Source organism: Pipistrellus hanaki (genome assembly GCF_964339955.1).
Source record: "Pipistrellus hanaki genome assembly, chromosome: 2".
In the NCBI taxonomy this organism is placed as follows: domain Eukaryota; kingdom Metazoa; phylum Chordata; class Mammalia; order Chiroptera; family Vespertilionidae; genus Pipistrellus; species Pipistrellus hanaki.
Window position 1 is genome coordinate 186,918,871 of NC_140504.1, and position 22,182 is coordinate 186,941,052.

A 22,182-nucleotide genomic window follows, 5' to 3' on the forward strand; every position below is an offset into this window, starting at 1 on the left:
AAAATAAGGGTAACAACATTTCTTCACAGAGTGAAAGTCCAGGAGACAAAGGTAAAGCCGTTCCAGCTTGGGGTGTGACAGCGCAGGGAAAGGGGAAACACTCCCAGGAGGGGAATGAAAGGGCTGTAAGGAGCATGAGCCGAGGTGATGACATTGTGATCATCAAAGCAAGAACCAAGACTGAAATTCCATTGCAAGTGCAAATGAACCCTCACCTGTAGCTCAGTTAGTTAGAGCATCGCCCCCAGATGCCAAGGTTTTGGGTTCAATCCCCAAGCAGGGCACATACAAGAGTCAACCAATGGATGCTTAAATACGTGAAACAAAAAAAAAAAATTATGTCTCTCTTTGTCTCTTTCTCTCTCTCATCAATAAATTTTTTTATTTCTTTTGTAAGTGATGATGGGGATGAATTACACACAGTAAGTGTGACGGCCTCCATGGGTAAGCCTGGTCCCTGGTCCCCGTACTCTCCATTCAGTTATACTGTCACACAGTTAATTATAGGAGGTCTCCATTGTAATTAACAATAATGAACACAAAGGGTGTGCTGTGTGTGTGTGTGTGTGTGTGTGTGTGTGTGTGTGTGAGAAACATATGCTGGTTGGAAAGAGCTCCAGGGCGCACAGCCAGCAGCCTCTCTTGTTGAGAAAACCCGACCAGGTCTAGTTGAGCGGCCACCCCCAGGGCTTCTGTTAGTCCTGTGTCCCTTCTGGCCTCCATAATTGGAGTGCTTGGTTCCCAGGAGAACTGATGGTGTCGGTCTCTCCAAACCTTCTGTTGAAGGGTCCTCTGGAGTTTGGTGTACGTGGGGCCTCCTCGTGTGCGAGTGCCTGGCCTGGCCTCTAGGCTTACCAAATGATAATTTTTTTTTAAGTACAAATAATCCAGCCCTAGCCATTTGGTGCAGTGGATAGAGCATCGGCCTGTGGACCAAAGGGTCCTGGCTGCAATTACGGTCAAGGACACATACCTGGGTTGCAGGCTCCTCTCCAGCCTGGGCCCTGTCAGGCCTCCTGCAGTAGACAACCAATCGGTATGTTTCTTTCACATCGATGTTTCTCTTTATCTTTCCATCTTTCTCTCTCTCACTTTCTCTAAAAAATCAATGGAGCCCTAGCCAGTTTTGCTCAGTGGATAGAGCGTCTGCCTGCAGACTGAAGGGTCCCAGGTTCGATTTCAGTCAAAGGCACATACCTGGGTTGCAGGAGGCAGCTGATTAATGATTATCTCTCATTTATGTTTCTATCTCTCTCTCCCTCTCCCTTCCTCTCTGAAATAAATAAAAATATATTAAAAAATAATAATGATTAAAAAATAAATAAAAACCAATGGGAAAAAATATCCTTGGGTGAGGATTTTTAAATCTTTTAAATAAATAAATAAATAAATAAATAAATAAATAAATAAAGTACAAGTAATCCAGAAGTCATTTTTTTCCAACAGTTATTGCTAAGCAAAGAGGATTCTAGAAGGAGTTGAATTTAAAAGACGAAAAAAAAAAAGATGCTCTAAAGTAGGACACTCCACATATAGAGCTCAGAGAGAAAGAAAGTTAAAGGTAGGGCAGTCCTAAAACTGAGGTTATCTTGCACTAAATCAGGATTGGGTAACAGCTTCAACTTCTCACTAGGTGCTCCGGGTCACCTGATCCTCCACATGGCAGCAGGTTGTATATTAAGTCACATAGTTGCAAATATAGCAGCAGCCAAATAATTAAATCTCTACCTCTTTGAGTTTCATGCCCAAGTTCTCTCCATGTGAAAAATCTAATGCAATCCCCACAGCTGTGTGCTTCCTCTCATATTCCAGATATGAAAATAAACAACAATTGATTATGAAATATGGTTCTAAAGAGAATATTTAAAAACTTGTTTATTGGTATTTTTTATCTCTACGATAGCTTGAGCTTAAAAATAATAAAACTATGGTTACATACAATGAAAGATTTATATTTTAAAACATCTTGTACAATTCTATAATATTACTACATATTTATATGCTTTATATAGAGAGAGAACTGGTGTATGTATATATTATTAAATTGCACACTTTTACTAAGTTTTATTGAAATATTCTAAAAATCCTTGAATTGTACACTTACAACGGGCATATTCTATAGTATGTAAATTATGCCTCAATAAAGCTATAAAAACCACCCTACACAAGATTCAAAAGCAAACTACAAACTAGCAGAATATATTTGCCATGAAAATAACTGGAATGAAGTATCCTTACTATATAAAGAACTCTTGCCGAAACCGGTTTGGCTCAGCGGTAGAGCGTCGGTCTGCAGACTGAAAGATCCCAGGTTCGATTCCGGCCAAGGGCATGTATGTTGGTTGTGGGCACATCCCTGGTAGAGGGTGTGCAAGAAGCAGCTGGTTGATGTCTCTCTCTCATTGATGTTTCTAGCTCTCTTCCTCTCTGTAAAAATTCAATAAAATATATTTTAAAATTTTTTTTAAAGAACTCTTCAAAATCATGAGGAAAACATTTCCATCCCAACAGGAAAGTGGCCAGAAGGAGAAATAGACATGATCAATAAACATGAGAAAAATCTTCATCTTCACTAGAATAAAAGAGAGTTTTAAGAAGTACAAGTTTTAATCTCTAAAAATTGTAGCTTTTCCTTTAAGATCATATCCAGAATTGATGAGGGTGTCTGGCTCAGGCTGGGAAAAGTCCTAGGTCTTCTAGCTGTCACTGGCCTTCCTCACTGAGATGGAATTCAGTACTCCTACTTTGTGCTTCAGTGTCACCCTAAACTTCCACCTATTTTTATAGCTTCGTGTTACTGGCTTTTTACATGACCGCATCACCCTGTTAGATTTCAAGGCTCCCCTCCTCCCCCCAAGAACTGTGGCTTGTTGTTCAGCTCATTCCCAGTCCTAACATCATACCTGGGTCAGAATATAGACGTCACACGTACTGATTGCATGTTTATTGAATGGATAAGGAGAGTGAAATTGGTACAACCTTCCCAAAGGGTATTTGCTCATGTAAATCAAGTCCTTAAACTTTTTCAAATTCTTTGACTCGGTGATTCAACACTTAGGAATTTGTCTTAACCAAAATGTACAAAACGTTGGGTGTACAATGATGTTTATCTTAGGGTTAATTTTAATAACAAAAATTGGGAAATACTGCAAATGACAAGATCAGTAATAGATTCATTTAATTTTTTTATTGTGGTAAAATGTACATAGCAGCCGAAACCAGTTTGGCTCAGTGGATAGAGCGTTGGCCTGTGGACTGAAAATTCCTGGGTTCAATTCCTGGTCAAGAGCATATACCTTGGTTGCGGGCACATCCCCAGTGGGGGGAAGGGGAGGGGAGGTGCAGAAGGCATCTGATCGATGTTTCTCTCTCATCAATGTTTCTAGCTCTCTATCCCTCTCCCTTCCTCTCTGTAAAAAAATCAATAAAAAGTACATAGCATACAATTTACCATTAGTGACATTAAATGCATTCACAATGTTGTGCAACTATCACCACTATCTAGTTCCAGCACATTTTTATCACCCCACAAGTAAACCTCACACCTATGGAGCGGTCATGCCCCACTTTCCCCTCCCTAGACCCTGGCAACCACTGCCTCTATAGATTTACCTGTTCGGGGAATTTCATATAAATTGGGTCATACAACATGTGGTCTTTTGTGTCTGGTTTGTTTCACTTCGCATAATGTTTTCAAGGTTCATCTATGTTGTAGGATATATTGGTACTTTGTTCCTTTGTATGGCTGAACCAATATTTCATTGTATGACTATACCATATTTTATTTACCCATTCCTCAGCTGATGAACATTCGGGTTGTTTCCACCTTTGGCTATTGTGAATAGTGGCGCTATGAACATTCATGTGGAGAGCGGCCTCCGTATTTGGACAGGTTCAAGCCTCGGACTAATGAGAGGGCACAGGCCTCTCATTGCCACGTGCAAGTCCCAACTTGGAGGGCAAAGGCCTCCCAGCACAATGATAGCCAGAGGCTACAGTTGTAAGCTTGAACTTGTGGTCAGAACACCTGGCCCCGCGTGTCTGAGTGATGTGGGCTTGATAGAGTTCAGGTGCATATAATTGAGTAGATTCAAACATTGTTAACATCTTTGACTACACCCTTACTTTGCCTCATGGAATCTGGCTATAAAATAAAGACTCGGATTGTAGGCTGTGCAGCTGTTGCTAACTCTCCATCAGAGAGGACAGCGTCCCACCCAGGCCCAGCTTTCTTCTCATCTGTCTTTTCTCAATCCTTCACTGTCCCCTCTCAGGCTCACCGAACCTGGCTAAGCTGGCTCGGCACACATTCATATCCAAGGTTTTGTTTGAATGCCTATTCCAACTCTTCTGAGTATATACCCAGGAGTAGAATTGCTAATAGTAATTCAATGCTTAATTCATTGGAGGAGCCCCGAACTGTTTTCACAGCGAGTGCACCATTTTACATTCCCATGCTATGCACAGGGTTCCATAGATTAAAACTGTAACTACACACTTTGGTGGGGCAAGACTGTCCTGACATGAATAAAACACTTTTTTCTACTTTTAAGAAACTGACATTCACCAAAGGGATCCAGGTAATAAGTTAGTAAATATTAATCTTTTTAATTTTTTTCAACTATTTAATAATATAAAACCTATTCTTAGTATGTGGGCCATACAAAAACAGGCTGTAAGCCCAGTTTGGCCCAAAGTGCTATAGTTTTCTGACTCCTGGTACAGATTTCCACTTACCGATGCTGATTTAGCTACTGTCAAGGCATAAATGTTAATGCTGAGCACTTGATTGATCCCTCATAACTGGTTCCTGTTGGCCCTACCAACAGGAAGATGTTGGGTAATTGTTATACTATGAGGAAGGAATATATGTGAAGCCTAGGTGATCTAGTTCAGCTCCTCTTGATATTCTTTGATGATTGTACATGAATGGACAAGTGCCCTTCTCAGGCAACCCTGGCCTGAGAAGGACATGTTGACCAGGGGCTCAGACCACCACTGGTAAGCTATCAAGATTTAAGAAATGATTGTAGAAAGTGAGAATAGTAGAAGAGGGAGAGGATGAGTACCAGTTGTGGCCCGAGACCAATTGCAGTATAGGGGCTGTAGTTCATCTCAATAATCTCCCTCTTCTGAGTTTTCCCCTTAGAAAGAGAGACCCAAAGGACCCATAACAAAGCTGCTCCCAATAATATAAGAATAAGGGGATCTACACAGAGCAAGGTATGAACTTTGGCCACCATGGAAGTGTGACCCTTAGATCTCCCTTCAAAAGTAATGCTACCACAAGGTGTGTAGTTAGCTTGCAGTCTCAGCTGTAGTGCCTTCAGGATCTACTGCAGCATCAGAGTTGAGGCCATGTTCTGCCCAGGCAGATCCAACCAAAGAGTGTGCTAGGGCCTGGCCATTCTTGCCCAACACAGGACTCCTCAATGGGTGATCTTTATGCCAGGGCTCCCTGTTGAGCTGGTAAAATTTTTTCAGGGTTGTACTACAATAAAATATGAGGTTCTTTCTAACCAATCTTCCTTGCTTCCTTCTCTATGTTTACAGGATCAGATCTGGCCTGAAGATACTCCCTTCTCCTGCTCACTTTCCCTTTCATATTTTGTGGGCATTAATCCAAAGAAATATCTTGCATCTCTCACTCCATCCTGGCATCTGTTTTCTGGAGGACCTACCATATGACCTAGCAATTCCACTTCTATTTACTTATAACAAGTCAGCAAACTGTGGCTCGAGAGCCACATGCAGCCCTTTGGCTCCTTGAGTGTGGCTCTTCTACAAAATACCACGTGTGGGCGCGCATGTACAGTGCGATTGAAACTTCGTGGCCCATGTGCAGAAGTTGGTTTTCGGCTCTCAAAAGAAATTTCATCGTAGTACTGTTGATATTTGGCTCTGTTGACTAATGAGTTTGCTGATCACTGACTTATAAGAACTGAAAACATATATCCACGAAAAGATTGGTGCACTGATGTTTATGGAAATTTCATTTATAATGGCCCCAAACCTGCAACAATCCAAATATCTAGCAAGAGGTGAATGGGTAAACAGATTGTAGTACAGCCAAATGTATTAAACGTTTTCCAGAGAAACAGAACCAATAGGATGTGTGTGTATGTGATTGATTGATTGATTGACTGATTATACAAATGAATTTAAGGAATTGACTACATGATTATGGAGGTGAGAAGTCCTAAAATCTGCAGTTGGCAAGCTGGAGACCTGGGAGAGCCAATGGATCGATGCTGCCATCTTGACCAGAAGTCCTAGCATATGCTTTTCAAATTCTGTATTACCCCTTTTTGTCCTCAGCTGTAGACATAACGCCCACAGCTCCAGCAGCCATTTTATGACCATGAGGCAATTTGAGTATAGATGTCAGGGCTGGGAATAATGGGGAAGAAAGAAAGAAAGCCTGGATGTCCCGAGGCTACCATATCAATCCTGTACTCCCTGTTCCTTATGTATCATTATATAAAAAATAAATAAACAAGTGAAACTCCTAATTTGTTTAGACCACTCTGTAAACCTGTGTCCTCATCTATAAAATACAGGGAATGCCAGGCATGTCTTATTAAACAAATTTAAAGAGCATGCTTCTAATTGATTGTTTGCCCACGGAAACTGAGACAGTGTAGAGCAAGAAACTCTAATCAGATGAACAGTTTGGAAACTGAAAGTAGCTCCCCTAAGACAAAGGGGAGGCCAACTTTTACAAAGTACCCTCTCTGGTTCATTTTTATGCAAATGAGAAAACGAAATGTGCAGTTTTATTGATCCAAATAGCACAGTCATGATTGGTTATCTTTGAGCATCCTGATTGGTGATTATAGATTGGTCAATAAAGATGCAAATGAGGATATGTTTGTACAGCTCTGAGGGCCCAGTTGTTCAAAAGAGATTCCAAGAACTCCTTTATAAGGATCTGCTGAGAGGGAGGAAAGCAGTAAACAAGGCTTAGCAGCATAATCTGTGCCTTTTCCCTAAAATGCAGCGTTTTTGTGAGAGACACTGTCTAGACTCTATAATCTGACCTAAATTAACCATCAGGAGTCCTTGGCAGGTATATTCCTTATTGGAGTTAACACTGTGCAAACCTGTTTTTAGGAAAAATCTTTTAAAAACCCAAGCCTATCATATTACTGTCTTATATTACAAATCTGCAATAAGCTCCATGTTGTTTTGTGGGTTGTTTTTTTTTATCACTGAACTTCCAGCATCTAGCACAATGTCTGAGCCACAGTAGGTAATCAGTAAATGTTTTAATAAATTTTGTCCAAACCTTCTTGGAAGACATAAATGTAGAAAAACAACAGCTCCTTAGAATACAATAGACTATCATCACCCATGTCAAACCACTTGACTGCTTTAGATGCTGATGGATACAAAAATACTGCATTTATATAAAAGTAAAAGCTCATTCAATTAAACAGGACTTGTGTCCCTGCTAGGTGCTTGGCAATGCACTGCATGGCGGAGGCATTCTGAAAGGTGAACCCTTCAGCTCCAAAAATGGAGTCTGGTAAAAAAAAAAAAAAAAAAAAAAAATGGAGTCTGGTGATCAGAGAATGGTACCTTAACTGTGGTCTGGGAGGGGCCCCAGGACCCTTTTTAAGGTGGTCTCCAAGGTCAAAACTATACTACACTATTTGCCATTTTCTCTAACAAATGTAGAATGGAGTTTTCCAGAGACTCTATGTGTTGAAAGGTAGTGCAATGTCTGCTTGTGTGTTGTGTCAAATTTTTCATAATTCTAATTCTGTAAATATTAATAACTATAACCCACATTCATACACAAAGCTCTTTGGAGTCTTCCTTAATTTGTCAGGGTTATGTAAATCCCTTGTAAAGGGGTTCTGAAACCAAAGTTGGAGAACCACTGAAATACAATACACTGTAGTTGACAACCACTAAGATGTGAAGTTGGAGTTGCAACCCAAAGGTTGAGAATGCGTAAAATCAGAAGGAAACAGCGTGGGTAGTGGAGGAATTGGCCATGCAGGGCCTGGGCGAGGGGCAGCCTGGACAGAGGCTCTCAGGGAGTGCGCCCACAACGTGCAGAAAGCAAGGGAGAGACAGGCCCGTCTCTTTCCAAGGACACACATACTCCCCTTTCACAACTCGATAGGAGAAGCTGTAAATTCTTCTCTTGCTGGTCAGTGATCTAATAAAAGCCAGGGCATAACTTGGACCACACAGGAAACCGTACGCTATGGTGGCCTCTCGGAATTATAATGTCTAAAACTCCGTCCAGTTAGTAATAACTGTAAAGTTTGGCACAGGAGAAAAATATAGAAATATATCTGCTTTCTGACTTAGCGGAGGGGGCAGGGAGGAAAGGAATGTAAGGGCGGGAAAATAAGGCATTAAAGAAAGAAAACCCGCGCTGGGGGGCGGGGGGAGGGAGGAGGCAGTGCGAACGGCCAATGAATGAGACGCTGGCTGCCGCACGTATCCCGGCCGTCCGCATGCGCAGGCGCACGCCGGAAGATCTCGCGGGAAAGAACAGTTGCCAGTCCCGGCGCGGCGCCCGGAGGTAGGGGGTGGGGGGTGGAGGCGGGAGTGAAGTCTCGCGATAAGAGGCCGTTGCCGTAGCGGAGCCCTCTGGCAGTGTGTGTGAGGACTCAGTGCTGGAGCCGTGGACGGTTTGTCCAGCCCGTTAGTGCTCCCGCCGAGACTCACGCCGCCGTCATGTCCCGCTACCTGCGTCCCCCCAACACGTCTCTGTTCGTGAGGAATGTGGCCGACGACACCCGGTAAGTTACCGGGAAGGTACTCCAGGTCGACGTGAGGAGGCCGCAGGCGCTCGGAGAGGGATCCTGGCGGCGGCGCGCGGGGCCGGGGGAGGGGAGGGTCGAAGATGGCGGGCTTCAGGCCGGAACCAGGCCGCGCCGCCGGCTCTACCGCCGCGTGGGAGCGAGGGCGGCGCCCCAGGTCCTCCCGGGCCGCTGCGCGCCACGCGGAGCGCGTGGCGTGGTTTCAGCCCCCCCCCCCCCCCCGCGGCAGTTCGGGGTGGCGGGCCCTTTCTCCGGGCTTTCTCGCCGGCTTCCACCCCCTGCCGCGGCCGACATCCGCTCCCCATTGAATTGGAAGTTCACATTCTTGGAGGTGCACGCCCCCCTCGGCCTGGGATCTTTTATTCTTTTCTTTTTTAATTAAAAAAATTTCCAGGCGAAATAACGGGTCGGGGGAGGGGAGTGCGGCGAAGCGTTTGATACCCCCCCCCCTTTTTTTTTTATATTTGTGATGTTTTAAATGGAGACCTTTAAAGGAAAGGAATATTGTTAAGATTTGGAACATCACTTTTTTTTTTTTCTTTTTTTCAGTTAAACGGTACGAACTAGTTTTTCCCGTTTCCCGGAAATACTGGTCACCCTTGGAGAACGGGGGCTTAAGGAGCCTCTACCGGGAGGGCGTTGATTACTAAATTGGATTAATCCAGAACCTGCCTTTGTTCTCGCAGCTCCCTTAATTGCTTGGCTTTGCCGTTAGAATTTTTTGAAAGAGGTCTTACACAAAATGAGTTTATATTTCACAAATAATCGCTCTGCTGTCCCCTCCCCCTCCGAAATCAAATATTTTTGCTATTCTTGTATAATCTACATTTTCCTGTCCTGATTTTAAATAGGGAAAGTAAACAGTAGTGATTATTCTAGCGTTCTGGGAAAACTTCCCCTTTGTCATTTGACATTTTTAAGGAGTTATATATATTTGTGAGATTACTTTCAAACTGGATAACGTGTCGCTAAAATTTTAGGGTGAATATATGTGTTTGGCATTATTCAGAGTATAGAGTTGACTTGAAATTTAAAAAACCACATTAGCAATACCTACATACAGCCTAATGCTTCTATACCTTTTGTGAAAAATGAAGGATGTGGATAAACAGTAGAGATAAATTGTGATCAAGTTCCGTAAATGTCTGTTTTCCTGGTAACATAAAACAGTAATGGATTTTATTATAAACTCCATTTTTTATCTTCCGAAATCTTGGATTCTAGCCTTTATCAGAAAGATACATTGCCTGTACGGATCTTTTTTGTGTGTTCTTAAAATTGGCTCTTAATATTGAGATTCAGAAAGTTTGTCTGTTTCAGGTCACCCAGGGACACAGTCCTTTTCATTAACCTGAGACATTAAAAAGAGATGCCTATTTCTTACAAAGAAAGTCTTTTTAAGAAAGTAAACGTAAAAACTTGGGGTCTTTTTATGGTGTTTTAGGTCTGAAGATTTACGACGAGAGTTTGGTCGTTATGGTCCTATAGTTGATGTGTATGTTCCACTTGATTTCTACACTCGCCGTCCACGAGGATTTGCTTATGTTCAATATCCTTTCTTCAGATGGCTGATTAGTGAGGGGTGTTGGAGTTTGAAACTCAAGTTTATGTAAGAGGTAACATCAAAAAAGTGGTTTACTTTTTTAAATGTCTGTCTTCCCATTCTGAAAAATTAATTCTAACTCACATTGCTCTGTTTAAGTTAATACAAACTAGTAAGACATTTAAATTCCCATTTATGCTGCTGAAACTCAAATCGGTGATTTAACATGTGATTTGAATTTGAATACACTCTTGATTCCTACCACCTTTAATGTAAGTCAAATTAAAAGTTAATATGTTCTTGTGCTTAGCAATGAAAAGTTTGGTATTCTTGTTTGTTAATTTGAATCACTTGATCAAAACAAATTGTATAACAATGAGGTAAACTCTTTAATATTGTCCCCTAATTTGCTGTCCTCTGTTGTTACCTCAGAGAATGTAAAGCTGTACAGTTATGGCGACCCCAAAGAGAAAGCATGAAAGAACCGTTAGAGTAGAGTTCAACACTTAAGGCAAGTAGACAAGCCAAAGACCTCTTAAGGATCAGGCTTGAAGAGAAGGGAGAGTTTGGGAAAAGAAAAAGTAAAGAAAAGCTGGAAGAAGGACAAGCCTAATGGGAGACAAAGCCTCGCTTTATCTACAAAAGGGGGAAAAGGTTGTTTTTCAAAGTTAAAGATAAAGCCATCTGTCATATTTGGCCAAGCATCTCATGACAAGTCCTTCTGACAAGCACTTAAAGAGTTAAAGGTCAAGATGAAGTTGAATGATGGCCAAGATTAAAGGAATCATACCTGATGTATCCTACAGAATAACTATTTTCCCCTTTTTTTTCCCCCCTCTTCATGTTTTGTAAGCAGTTAATTTTCAAATTTTTTGGTTTGGTTTAGGGACAAAACCTGTAACTTGATTTATGTGGGCCTTGGATGTTGTGATTGTGGTCTTATTTAATGCACTTTCGCAGCTTTGCAAGTTAAAGTGTACTACTAGGATGTAATGTTTTAAGCTTACAGTTTAGCATATTTCTGTTTTGGACCAGGTGGTCAGGTGCCATAGGATAGAAGGCAGTGCCCTGTAGAGTAGTCGCGTGAGGTTCTCTGGTCAGTCTGACTCCACAGAGCCATGCTTATGCTTAAAAGCAGAGAGATGCATGTACTGGGAACTACTTAGAAACAGTTCTGGTTGTGTTACAGGGTCAGATCTACGGAGAAACTAGATAGATTTTAAAGTTGCTGCTGCAGGGCACACACATGTTCCTAACTTCTGGAACTTGGGTCTGTGATGCCTGCTGACCATGCACTGCTTTGGCACTTACGATTGGTTGTCTCTTCATAGATTGGAAAAGGCCTTTGGAAATCATTCCCTGGCCCAGAGTTTCACAGTGATATTATTTCACTGAGATAATCTCTGAGACAACAAAGGTTTGGGCTGTGTACTTCAGGCTAGGGAAATTTCTTCCTTGTTGCTTCAGTTCAAAAAGTCTCTTGAAACTTCGTGAAGTGGAGCCCTAGCTAGTTGAGCTCAGTGGATAGAGGATAGGCCTGCAGACTGAAGGGTCCTGGTTTTGATTCTGGTTAAGGGCACATGCTTGTGTTGCAGGCTTGATCTGCAATGGGAGGCATGCAGGAGGCAGCCGATCAATAATCCTCATTGATGTTTAAAATCAATAAATAAATTAAAGGAAAAAATATTTTTTAAAAAAGAAAGAAAGAAAGAAACTGGAGTCCTAGTGAAACTTAATGAGCAAATGTGGAAAGTTGCTACTCCCACAGGGCCAGTGATCGAGAACCGTTGTGGCAATTTGTTGCAAAGTTGTATTACAAAGAGGGTAAGAGATATCTGGCTTGATTTATTTTATTTATTTATTTGTTTATTTTAGTAGCAATGCATTCTAGCTTAAAATGTTGACCTGGTTTTAGAGTGGCCTGTGACCCAGGAGCAGCAGTAGTTTAACTCAAGAGTATGTGATACTTAACACCGTAAGTGTTGTCATCTAAGGAAAATTGACTTTTTTATACACATACTAGAGGCCCTGTGCACGAAATTCGTGCACTTGGGGGGTGTCCCCTCAGCCTGGCCTGCGCCCTGTTGCAGTCCCAGAGCCCTCGGGGGATGTCCAACTGCCAGCTTAGGCCCACTCCCCACGGAGGTGGGAGAGGCTCCTGTCACTGCCACTGCACTTGCCAGCCATGAGCCCAGCACTGACCACCAGGGGTAAGCTCCTAATTGAGTGTCTGCCCTCTGGTGGTCAGTGCATGTCATGGCAATTTATTCTGCCATTTGGTTGGTTTGCATATTAGCCTTTTATTACATAGGATTGTTCCGCCATTCTGTTGATTTGCATATTAGCCTTTTATTATGTAGGATGGTTTTTTCTGTGGTCTTAAAAAAAATTTTTTTAAGAAGACTGAGTAGAGATTTCTCCAAAAGTGGCATCAGAATGACATTTGTCTGCCCCTTCTGTAGCCACTTGCCTTCTTTTAAAGGTCAAGTAAAATCTTGTCGTTCATCCAACCCAGGATTCTGGTTTTGAGGATAGCCAAAACGGATGATTTGGTCTTGTTAATAATTTTTTTACCTCTTGATCTAAGTCCCTTAAAGTAAATAAATTAGTATACCCATTAAGTGAACGTATTTCTTTTAATTACTTTAGAACCCAACTGCATTAACCTTGAAGGCTTATCTGTTACAGTATTAAATTCCTAGTCAGTCTTTGCCTTGTCATATTGAAGATCCTATGATTTTGGACTTGGGATAACCTCTCCCTCTATATTAACTCGTGTATAATAATGCCCTCAGGAAAAAGAGCTGGAAACCCACCATGGTCCTTAATTTATTTCAGAACAAAAAAGGAAATCTAGTGAGACCAACCTTTTAGTCTCTGAGAAAAAAAGAATAGTGTCAATCTTGGAGGGGGAGAGGGAGAGAATATGTCACTTGGAGTAGTTTTCACTCTGCTCTCAAAATCTCTCAAGTTTAAGAAACAAAAATAGGCAAGTTCAAATTATGCCTTAGGATAGAATAAATATCTACACTCAAACCTAACTAGCTCCCTTTCCAAAACTTTTACATCAAGTACTGTTCTGAATATGTGCTTGGCTTCCATTAGAATGGTGGATTTAGGAAAGGCACTAAACTTAGAGATGACACCAAAAACTCTTGGCTTTTCATTTATTGCTGACATTGAGGAGAGAACAGGCAACTTAGCCTCTGAGATAAAAACCAGGGACCAAGAGCCCAGTTGGCATGGCTCAGTGGTTGAGCATCTACGTGTGAACAAGGAGGTCATGGTTGGATTCCTGGTCAGACATACCCCCATATTGCGGGCTCCATCCCCAATGTGGGGTGTGCAAGAGGCAGCCTATGAAAGGTTCTCACTGATGTTTCTCTCCTTCTCTGAAATCAATAAAAATATGTTAAAAAACAAAACGGGGCCAAGAGTTCCTACTTTATGTTGCTAGATAATATCAAAATGCTCAGGATAAAGCTAGTCCCAAACTCACTTCTTGGTTGGATGCTGTGTTAGTATCATTGATGTTAGGGCTTTTCAGTCCAGGAATCTATAGAAATGGTCAGTTATTTATTGAGAGCATGCTTGTCTGTGCATGGCTGTAATACACGTTTGGTACAGTGATTTCTTGAATATTGCTTGATTCTGTTTTGTTTACATTATTGCAAGTGGCTAGTTACCATCCTTCCCTGTGGTATAAAGAAAGACTACTATGTTAAACAATAGTGTTAGAAATCTCAGTAAAACAGTAAAAATTTACGGTTAATGCGTTCCTCTCGTAGGTGAGATATATTCATTCTGCTTGCTTACACAAGAACTATTGGCATTTTCTTTTTTTCATTTGAAATAAAAATAGGATATTTTTGGTTTTATTTTTTAAGAGATTTTTGTTTTAACATACAACAGAACTGACACTTGTTTTTCTTTTTGTCTTATTTTGTAAAGTTAATTCTTAAAACAGGAAAGTTTTTTGATAGGATTATTTTGTTATTTCAGCTATAATTTATTTCTATAATAGTTTGACTATTCACATGTGTTTACAAACATATGCCTTGGAAATTCACAAGTGCTTTAATATTGCGAAGTATTTATAGCTGATTCAGCCAGCTAGTGAGGGGTCTGATAGATCTTCTAGAGTAATAATGAAAGATTAATAATGTGAATTTTTCAAGATTTACCAAGTGAACTTTCACTCATTATCGAAGTTCCCAAAATTTCCCAAGCCCCTTAACATTTAGCACATTTGAAGATGTTCGTGATGCTGAAGATGCTTTACATAATTTGGACCGAAAATGGATTTGTGGTCGCCAAATTGAAATACAGTTTGCACAGGGAGATCGGAAGAGTAAGTACCTTATGCCTGATATGTTTATAAAGCATAATTTGAAAACATAGAATATCTTGAATACTTTGTTTCATCATATTTTTAGATGTATTACAAAGTTTTGGGGTAGACATAAGGCAATGAGAAGACAGGAGTGCCTGAATTATCTTTGGACTCTTAAGTGCATTGATGCTGTCAGCTGTGACATGTTTCATCTACTGGGAGTGAAACTGAAGGTTAAAATTCAGAAAGTTTTGGGTCTCGAGCTATTTTTCGTCATAAAAAATAATTGGGTGATTATGTGAGTGTATAGCTATGAATTAGACTGGGAAAGGCTATGTAGATTAAACCTAGAATAGATTTTATATTACTGTTTTTTAGTAGTATGCAGATGTTAACGGTGCTAATTAGGCAGCAGTACAGGCTTTGAAGCCAGATAGACCTGGGTTTGAATTCTGTCTCAACAATCGTTATCTTGGACAAGATACAAAAATATAGTGATTAAAATAGCTGAGGAAGAGAGGAGGAGTGCTTAGGTAATCTCTAGGTCTTTGGTCAGGTGTTCACTGTTATTTATGCATATATATACACATACATAAAGTACCTGCTCCTTAGAATTGAATGAGATAACAAATATTGACTGTCTAGGGGTGTGGGTGTACCTGAGGCATTCAGTAATGTTCACTCTCTTGCTTTTCTTTGTTGTGGCCTCTTAAAATTGTAGGACAGTATATTGCTGCCTTTTTTTAAATATATTTTTTAATTGATTTCAGAGGGAGGGAAAGGGAGATAGAAACATCAATAATAGAAAATCATTGATTGGCTGCCTCCTGCACGCCCCCTACTGGGGGATTGAGATCCTCCAGTCCACAGGCCAATGCTCTTATCTACTGAGCCAAACAGGCTAGGGCTATTACTGCATTTTGACACACATTGTTCATAGCTTACCAGTAAGTATTTTGAAATTGTTAATTGTATTCTTAATGAAAGTCAGGGTGAGATGACTCCAAAATAGCATCTAGTTCAAAAGTCATATATTTCTAAAAATATCTGTTCTATGTCTTTCATAGCTCCAAATCAGATGAAAGCCAAGGAAGGGAGGAATGTGTACAGTTCTTCACGTTACGATGATTATGACAGATACAGGCGTTCTAGAAGCCGAAGTTATGAAAGAAGGAGATCAAGAAGTCGGTCCTTTGATTACAACTATAGAAGATCCTATAGTCCTAGAAAGTAAGTGTGATGTAGCACAGTGATCTGTCAAGAAAGACTTATGTTTGTTAGCTTTAAATTAAAAAAATTTTTTGTGTAGTTCTAATTACATACATTGTATGCTTTGTTGAGACTAAAAATAATTTAGTGTTTAATTTTAAAAGTTTTATGGTTCACTTTTTAAATTAGAAACTTTATAAGACTGTAAATAGACATTTGTCACTGTTTGCTTTTTCTGGTGTACTTTTTAGCAGTAGACCGACCGGAAGACCACGGCGTAGCAGAAGCCATTCCGACAATGATAGGTAAATAACTTTGCTTTGAAAGAGACTTACACATTTTTTCAATTTCAGAGTGAACTTTTGCTCTAAAACTAATAAATTTAATTAATATAGAATCTTAATTTTTACTCTAATTGTATCTCTCCTCTGTTTTGAAAGATTCAAACACCGAAATCGATCTTTTTCAAGATCTAAATCCAATTCAAGATCACGGTCCAAGTCCCAGCCCAAGAAAGAAATGAAGGCTAAATCACGTTCTAGGTCTGCATCTCACACCAAAACTAGAGGCACCTCTAAAACAGATTCCAAAACACATTATAAGTCTGGCTCAAGATATGAAAAGGAACCAAGGAAAAAAGAACCACCTAGATCCAAATCTCAGTCAAGATCACAGTCTAGGTCTAGGTCAAAATCTAGATCAAGGTCTTGGACTAGTCCCAAGTCCAGTGGCCACTGATAGTATAAACCATGATATTTTAGGCATGTATCATTCATTTACTCATAGTTTGGTTTACTTAAATTATCAGGAATACAATGTTGCAATGATGCTTACAAAACACTTGTCAGTTTTCCCTGTACCAGGCAATGGTTATAATTAAAGTGATATGCTGTTGAGAAGCCACTCTTAAGAGTCCAGTTTGTTTAATGTTATGGGCAGCTACCAATTTGTGGTGTCTCTGTATATTTTTGTAAAGATTCTCATTTTTTATGCTTGAAGTATTGGTGAAAAGATGTTGGTTGACCATAATTTGCAACATTGTCTTATTAAAAACAAACTCATATCCATATTTGGTAGACCTGTTAACCTAGAAAAATAGCTTGCTAATAAGATAGAATGATACAAAAGTGAAGTTGTAGCCACAGTACACTGAGTGATCAAACACATTTAGGTTCAGGGTGGACCTTTTTGTCTTAAGATGTCTAGGCCCGTGAAAATAGTTAATTTATGACCCAGTGTGGAATAGTTCTTTTCTTAACCCCACCATCTTAGGGAGTGATGCAACTGGATTAAGTAGCATTTCCAGGAAGATTGAGTTTTTTATTGAAACATGGAGCCTTCACTGCTTTTTTTTCTGGTTTCTAAGATTTGGAATATATAAACATCAGAAAAACTCACCTTAAAATTTGAACAGGTCAATGATGACAAATTTGAGGTGGAAATGATGCTCTTATGTAGTTACTCTAAACTTGAAAGAACATCGTTGACCATAATAGCTTAGTTTTTGCTGCTGTTAAAAACAAGTTAATTGTTTCACAGTAGGTTTGTGTGTACATAGTGTAGAAGAACTGCATTTTGATGCTTATAGCACTTGTTGTATGTGCATTTGTATCAAAATTTGCCTACCTCTTTATGAAGGAGGCTTGTTCGTCACACCTGTTTATTTAATGTGAGGCAAATTGAAAGACACTCCCATTCTAGGTGATTCTGTGGTGCCATGAAAAAGAATTGATGGATTATCAATGTGTAGTACCTGACTAAAAATGAGGAAAAAATTCCCTTTAACCATTTTATAATTTCTAGCATTTCTCTGAGAGATCGTTTTAGGGACAATAAGTTACTTGATGTGTCCAGTCTCATTTCAGAATAAAAGCTAGCATCTTCAAAATTTTTAGATTGCTTGCTTGCCAGGTTATAAGTAAGAAATATTGTGGGAAAACGACTCCTTTTAGAGGATTGCTTTTTTCAATTTTGCTTTTAGTAATATAGGCCTTGCCTGTAAAGAACAAAAGGTGGTTTTTAAATACTGTTTGTGGAATGTGTTTAAAGGTTGAGTCTAGGACCTTTGTATATTTGATAGTATTTCTAACTCTCATTTCTTTACTGTTTTGCAGTTAATGTTCATGTTCTGCTATGCAATCATTTATATGCACGTTTCTTTAATTTTTTAGATTTTCCTGGATGTATAGTTTAAACAACAAAAAAAAAGTCTATTTAAAACTGTAGCAGTAGTTTGCAGTTCTAGCAAAGAGGAAAGTTGTGGGGTTAAACTGTATTTTCTTTCTTATAGAAGCTTCTAAAAAGGTATTTTTATATGTTCTTTTTAACTAATATTGTGTACAACCTTTAAAACATCAATGTTTGGATCAAAATAAGACCCAGTTTATTTTCTGCTTGCTGTAAATGAAGCAAACATGCTATAATAAAAACAAAATGAAGGAAATAATGATTAACTGGAATTATTATAGTTTTTAATGAGATCCTAAAATAACATGGAATCTTTTGTAGACTGAGGAATAGTTTTAATCAGTGTTTCACTAGGCACAACTAACTTTTACTTTGGAAATGAATAGAACTTACCAGTAAGGTACATCTTTTACATGGTACTTAAAAATCCCTTATGTAATGTCAAAGCCCCTTGGGTTAAATAAGAGGTTATTAGTAGTGTTAAGATATGCATTAAAGTGAAATTTGGTCAGCTGATTAGAAGTTTATTGGGTAGACCAATAATTCTGCTCTTCCCAGTCCTAAACAAGATATGTTAGGTCTTGTGTTTATGGCATGGTTTAAAATGCTTTTGCATTGAATTTGATAAGCAATTAATAAGTGATAACTGGGGAGCTGGTTTAGGTTTTTGAATTCCAGCTACTAAATAATGGCAACCATTATAGCTGATAGTTATTGAGTATTTATGATGTGCCAGACACTGTTCTAAAAGTTTTTTATGTGTTAGCTCGTTTAATTTTCACAAAACCCTATTAGTTAGATACTTTTATTTTCCCGATGTCACAGATAAGGAAATTGAGGCTCAAAGAAAGGGCCAGATTATTGAGTCCAAACCTGGTCCTCTTGTGGTTTGGTGATTGTTTTTTTGTTTTGTTTTGTGTTTTGTTTTGTTTTTTTTAATGGATTACAATTTGAGAAAAGTACATTGAGATGATTCTCAATCTCTAGAATTAAAAGACCTTGTATTTTCTTTCTTTTTTTTTTTTTTTTTTTTTTTTTTTTTTTTTTACTTGTGTCTCTTATTTTTAGACTCGTCTGTGTTATTTCTGAAATAAAATATGTAACAGAGCTTCCAAAGGACTATATTATAGTTGAACCCATAAGAGTTAGGATCCTACTGATATTGATGAGGATCCTTATACAGTGCTTTAATTTTGGGTTACATACTTGAGTTAGATAATTATTGAGTACCTACTGTGTGTCTGGCACTGCTTAATATATTAAACCATCAAGACTCAAGTGAGGGATGACACTTCACCTCTCTTTTTACATTTTGTTTTAAGCCAAATAAGCAAGAAGAGAAATGACAGATAATGCCTCAGTGAGAAAGAAAAGGTGTGCTACTTAGTGTATGAGCTATTAAGGTATAACCCTGGGAACTATTGTACTGTTCTCTTGAAAATCTGGCCCAGTAAGCTGCTACATCCAGTTCAACTAACAAAATCCTGTATACCACAGAGAAGAATAAAGAAAACCAAACTGACAAACATCCTTCTTTTATTTAAGACCAAACTGCAGCTGGAATACCCAGTACAGTTCTGCTTACTACACTTCAAGAAAGATCTGAGAAAAGCGGAAAAAGAACCAAAGAAGGGCAGTTCAAGCGACCAAAGGGTGGGTGGAAGGTGCTGCAGTATGAATACTGTGTGAATATTTGACTCTGGTCTGAAAAGATAAAAGAATGTTATTGAAACTACATGGAATAATTGAAGTCCCTTCAAGTTTGGAAGTAAGCATTTTAGGACAAATAAAAGGAAATTCAGCTTTGTACTTGTGGAAACTAATCCCTAAATCTGAGTAGGTTTATATTTGATTCATGGATAACAGGTCCATAATAAATTACTGGAAACTAGGATGTCTGAATATCACGGTAGACAGCCATAAGTCTCCTACAGTGCTGCTTTTGGTCTGTCTGAAACAATGGGTGAGAAAAGGCATGGTCCAATTTAAACTTTTTCTTGGTTCTCTCAAAGTCAGATTCATTTTTGCTATTGGCAAATATTGCCTTGTTCCAGTGCCAGTGTTTTACTGTTTAATGGTTTGCTTTGTTGGCATCTGAGTTTATTCACCTGTATGCCATGTGCAGTTTACATCTTCCTTAAACACTATTCCCAGGTAAATTCTAATTATAATACTTGACATCCAGTTAAGAGGTTCTACATCTCACCTCTTTCTTAGCATATTCACAAACATTTACTGAGCCCTTTACTATAAGCAACAATTGTACTGGATAATTGGGAGGAAAAATAGATTTAAAATTCACTTATTCAATAAATGTCTGAGCACAATCTAGTGAATGACATTACAGAATGGCCTCATTGTTTTGAGGTGTATTGTTTGACAATATTTTACACCATATCTTAATGTAATTATAAAACCCAGTATACTATCAAAGATAAGTAATTTTGTGGTTACCTGACATTAAAAAGTATCTGGTATTTCTGTTTGCATCCCATTAATACAAATAATGAAAAAATGATGTTTTGATCTGTAATAAACTGATTTATTGTGCAGTGACTGTAATATACTAGAATTATATTGTTTACTGCCTCCTCAAACACACATTAGGAGATAATCCCCCCAAAAGTATTTCATTTTGCATTAGATATACAGGACACTGGGTGCTATAATTAGATTATTTTGAGGCAGAAAGAGAGCTGTTATTCCAACTGATTTAGTATGTTCTGTAACTGAGAAAATGTTCGCCAAGTTATACTTTTTAGTGATTGACATGTACATTTTGTAGGGGACATGTTCTGTGTATAGTGAATAAATAACTTTTATAGTATCACAAAATGTTTTGGATTTCTTAGTTCCTTATTAGGATATGAAGGCTATTTGCCTATATATTGATTCCATTGCTCTTATTTTTGTCATGTTTCTGCCACATTTAAACTTAATGTTATTCATCTAAAAATATGGGTTTTGTAAAGATAAAATATAGCAGAACACACATAACTAAGGGGAGGCATGAACTGGAGGTTTATGTAAGTTTTTCTATCCTGAACTGGAGGTTATTTTTACTCATGTTAAATTTTGAACTTGGCCAAGATACATAGAGAATGGCAGATTAACTGGAGTCCATGATTTTTTCATTTAGTTCATCTTTGTCACAGTTTTGCACTGTACTTTTTAACAAATGGGAGCGTTTTATAGCTTAAAATTATCAGGGAATCTAAGGTTCACTGAGGGAAGATTTATAAGATAGGTTTAATTGCAAAAAAGTATTTTGTGACTCTTCTGAATGGAAGAAGTTAAATGTAACCCAAGCTCTCACAGCTGTTGTGACACTTTTTCCAGGCTGGTTTCCCAAATTTCAATATTAGATTGTATTTTTATCATATTCCCATTTACAAAATCCTGAGATATTCTGAAATAGGGGAGCTGTGACTTGAGACAGCAGAGGGGTAACTCAGGAATAATCTAATGGCATTCTGCTAAGAGCTATTAAAGCCTTTAAGAATCCCCGGAAATAAACTTCTCATCCATAAAAATGAAGTAAAAGCAACCCATTTGTCTCAGCTGTTGACACCCATGAGACAGGACTGGTTGCTATGGAAAGGTTCTTCCTAGGGTTTTCACCCTCTGTCCCTTCTTCCAACATTGTTAATGTTTAGTGCTTTATGTTTTGTATTCCTAACCTTCATTTCACCCTTATATTAAAGATGGGATTATTTTTTGTTTGGAATAAAAGCAAGGCATGTTAAATTCATTTCATTGATAATTGCCAGAGTAGTTTAAGTAAAAAGCCTATGTGAAGTTTTTTATGGATCACATCTCTTTGAATAATGGAGAAATAAACTCGTCTAGGAGCCAAAAAATATTGGGGCTTTCTTTTGTGTGTAAGGTTTTAAGACATACACTGTCCTTGTTTTGCTAAGTAATTGCCTATGAGAAAACAAATACTAGAAAACTTGCCCCAAATCCCTCTGTTTCTTGCTACTTTGTGCTTGTTTTTAGGAAAGAGAACTTAGCAGAATTTAAATGTATGGGTAGGTTAAGGACTCAGATTCCCGGTACTATACACTGCCATCAAAAGATAAATGTAAATGTTAACACATTGCCATAAGACTCACAATATAGCTTTA

General features: G+C 38.8%; 1 protein-coding gene across 6 annotated transcripts; it reads left to right on the forward strand.

Moving 5' to 3' along the window:
- Positions 1-8,567: 8,567 nt before the first annotated feature.
- On the forward strand, positions 8,568-21,915 carry SRSF10 (serine and arginine rich splicing factor 10). Of its 6 annotated transcripts, none has more exons than XR_014794205.1 (7): positions 8,569-8,762; positions 10,228-10,332; positions 14,574-14,677; positions 15,727-15,889; positions 16,120-16,173; positions 16,309-18,814; positions 18,851-21,915. XR_014794205.1 is itself a non-coding variant. In XM_084875134.1 (7 exons), exons 1-7 carry the CDS (start codon positions 8,698-8,700, stop codon positions 19,659-19,661), a joined length of 654 nt encoding a protein of 217 aa, XP_084731260.1. In that variant the 5' UTR covers positions 8,571-8,697; the 3' UTR covers positions 19,662-20,890. The 6 variants fall into 6 exon arrangements, 5 of the variants coding, with proteins under 5 accessions (XP_084731256.1, XP_084731258.1, XP_084731259.1 ...); XM_084875134.1 differs by having other exon boundaries at positions 8,571-8,762; positions 16,309-16,410; positions 19,601-20,890; XM_084875130.1 differs by lacking the exon at positions 18,851-21,915 and having other exon boundaries at positions 8,568-8,762; positions 16,123-16,173; positions 16,309-17,252.
- The last annotated feature ends 267 nt before the right edge of the window (positions 21,916-22,182 follow it).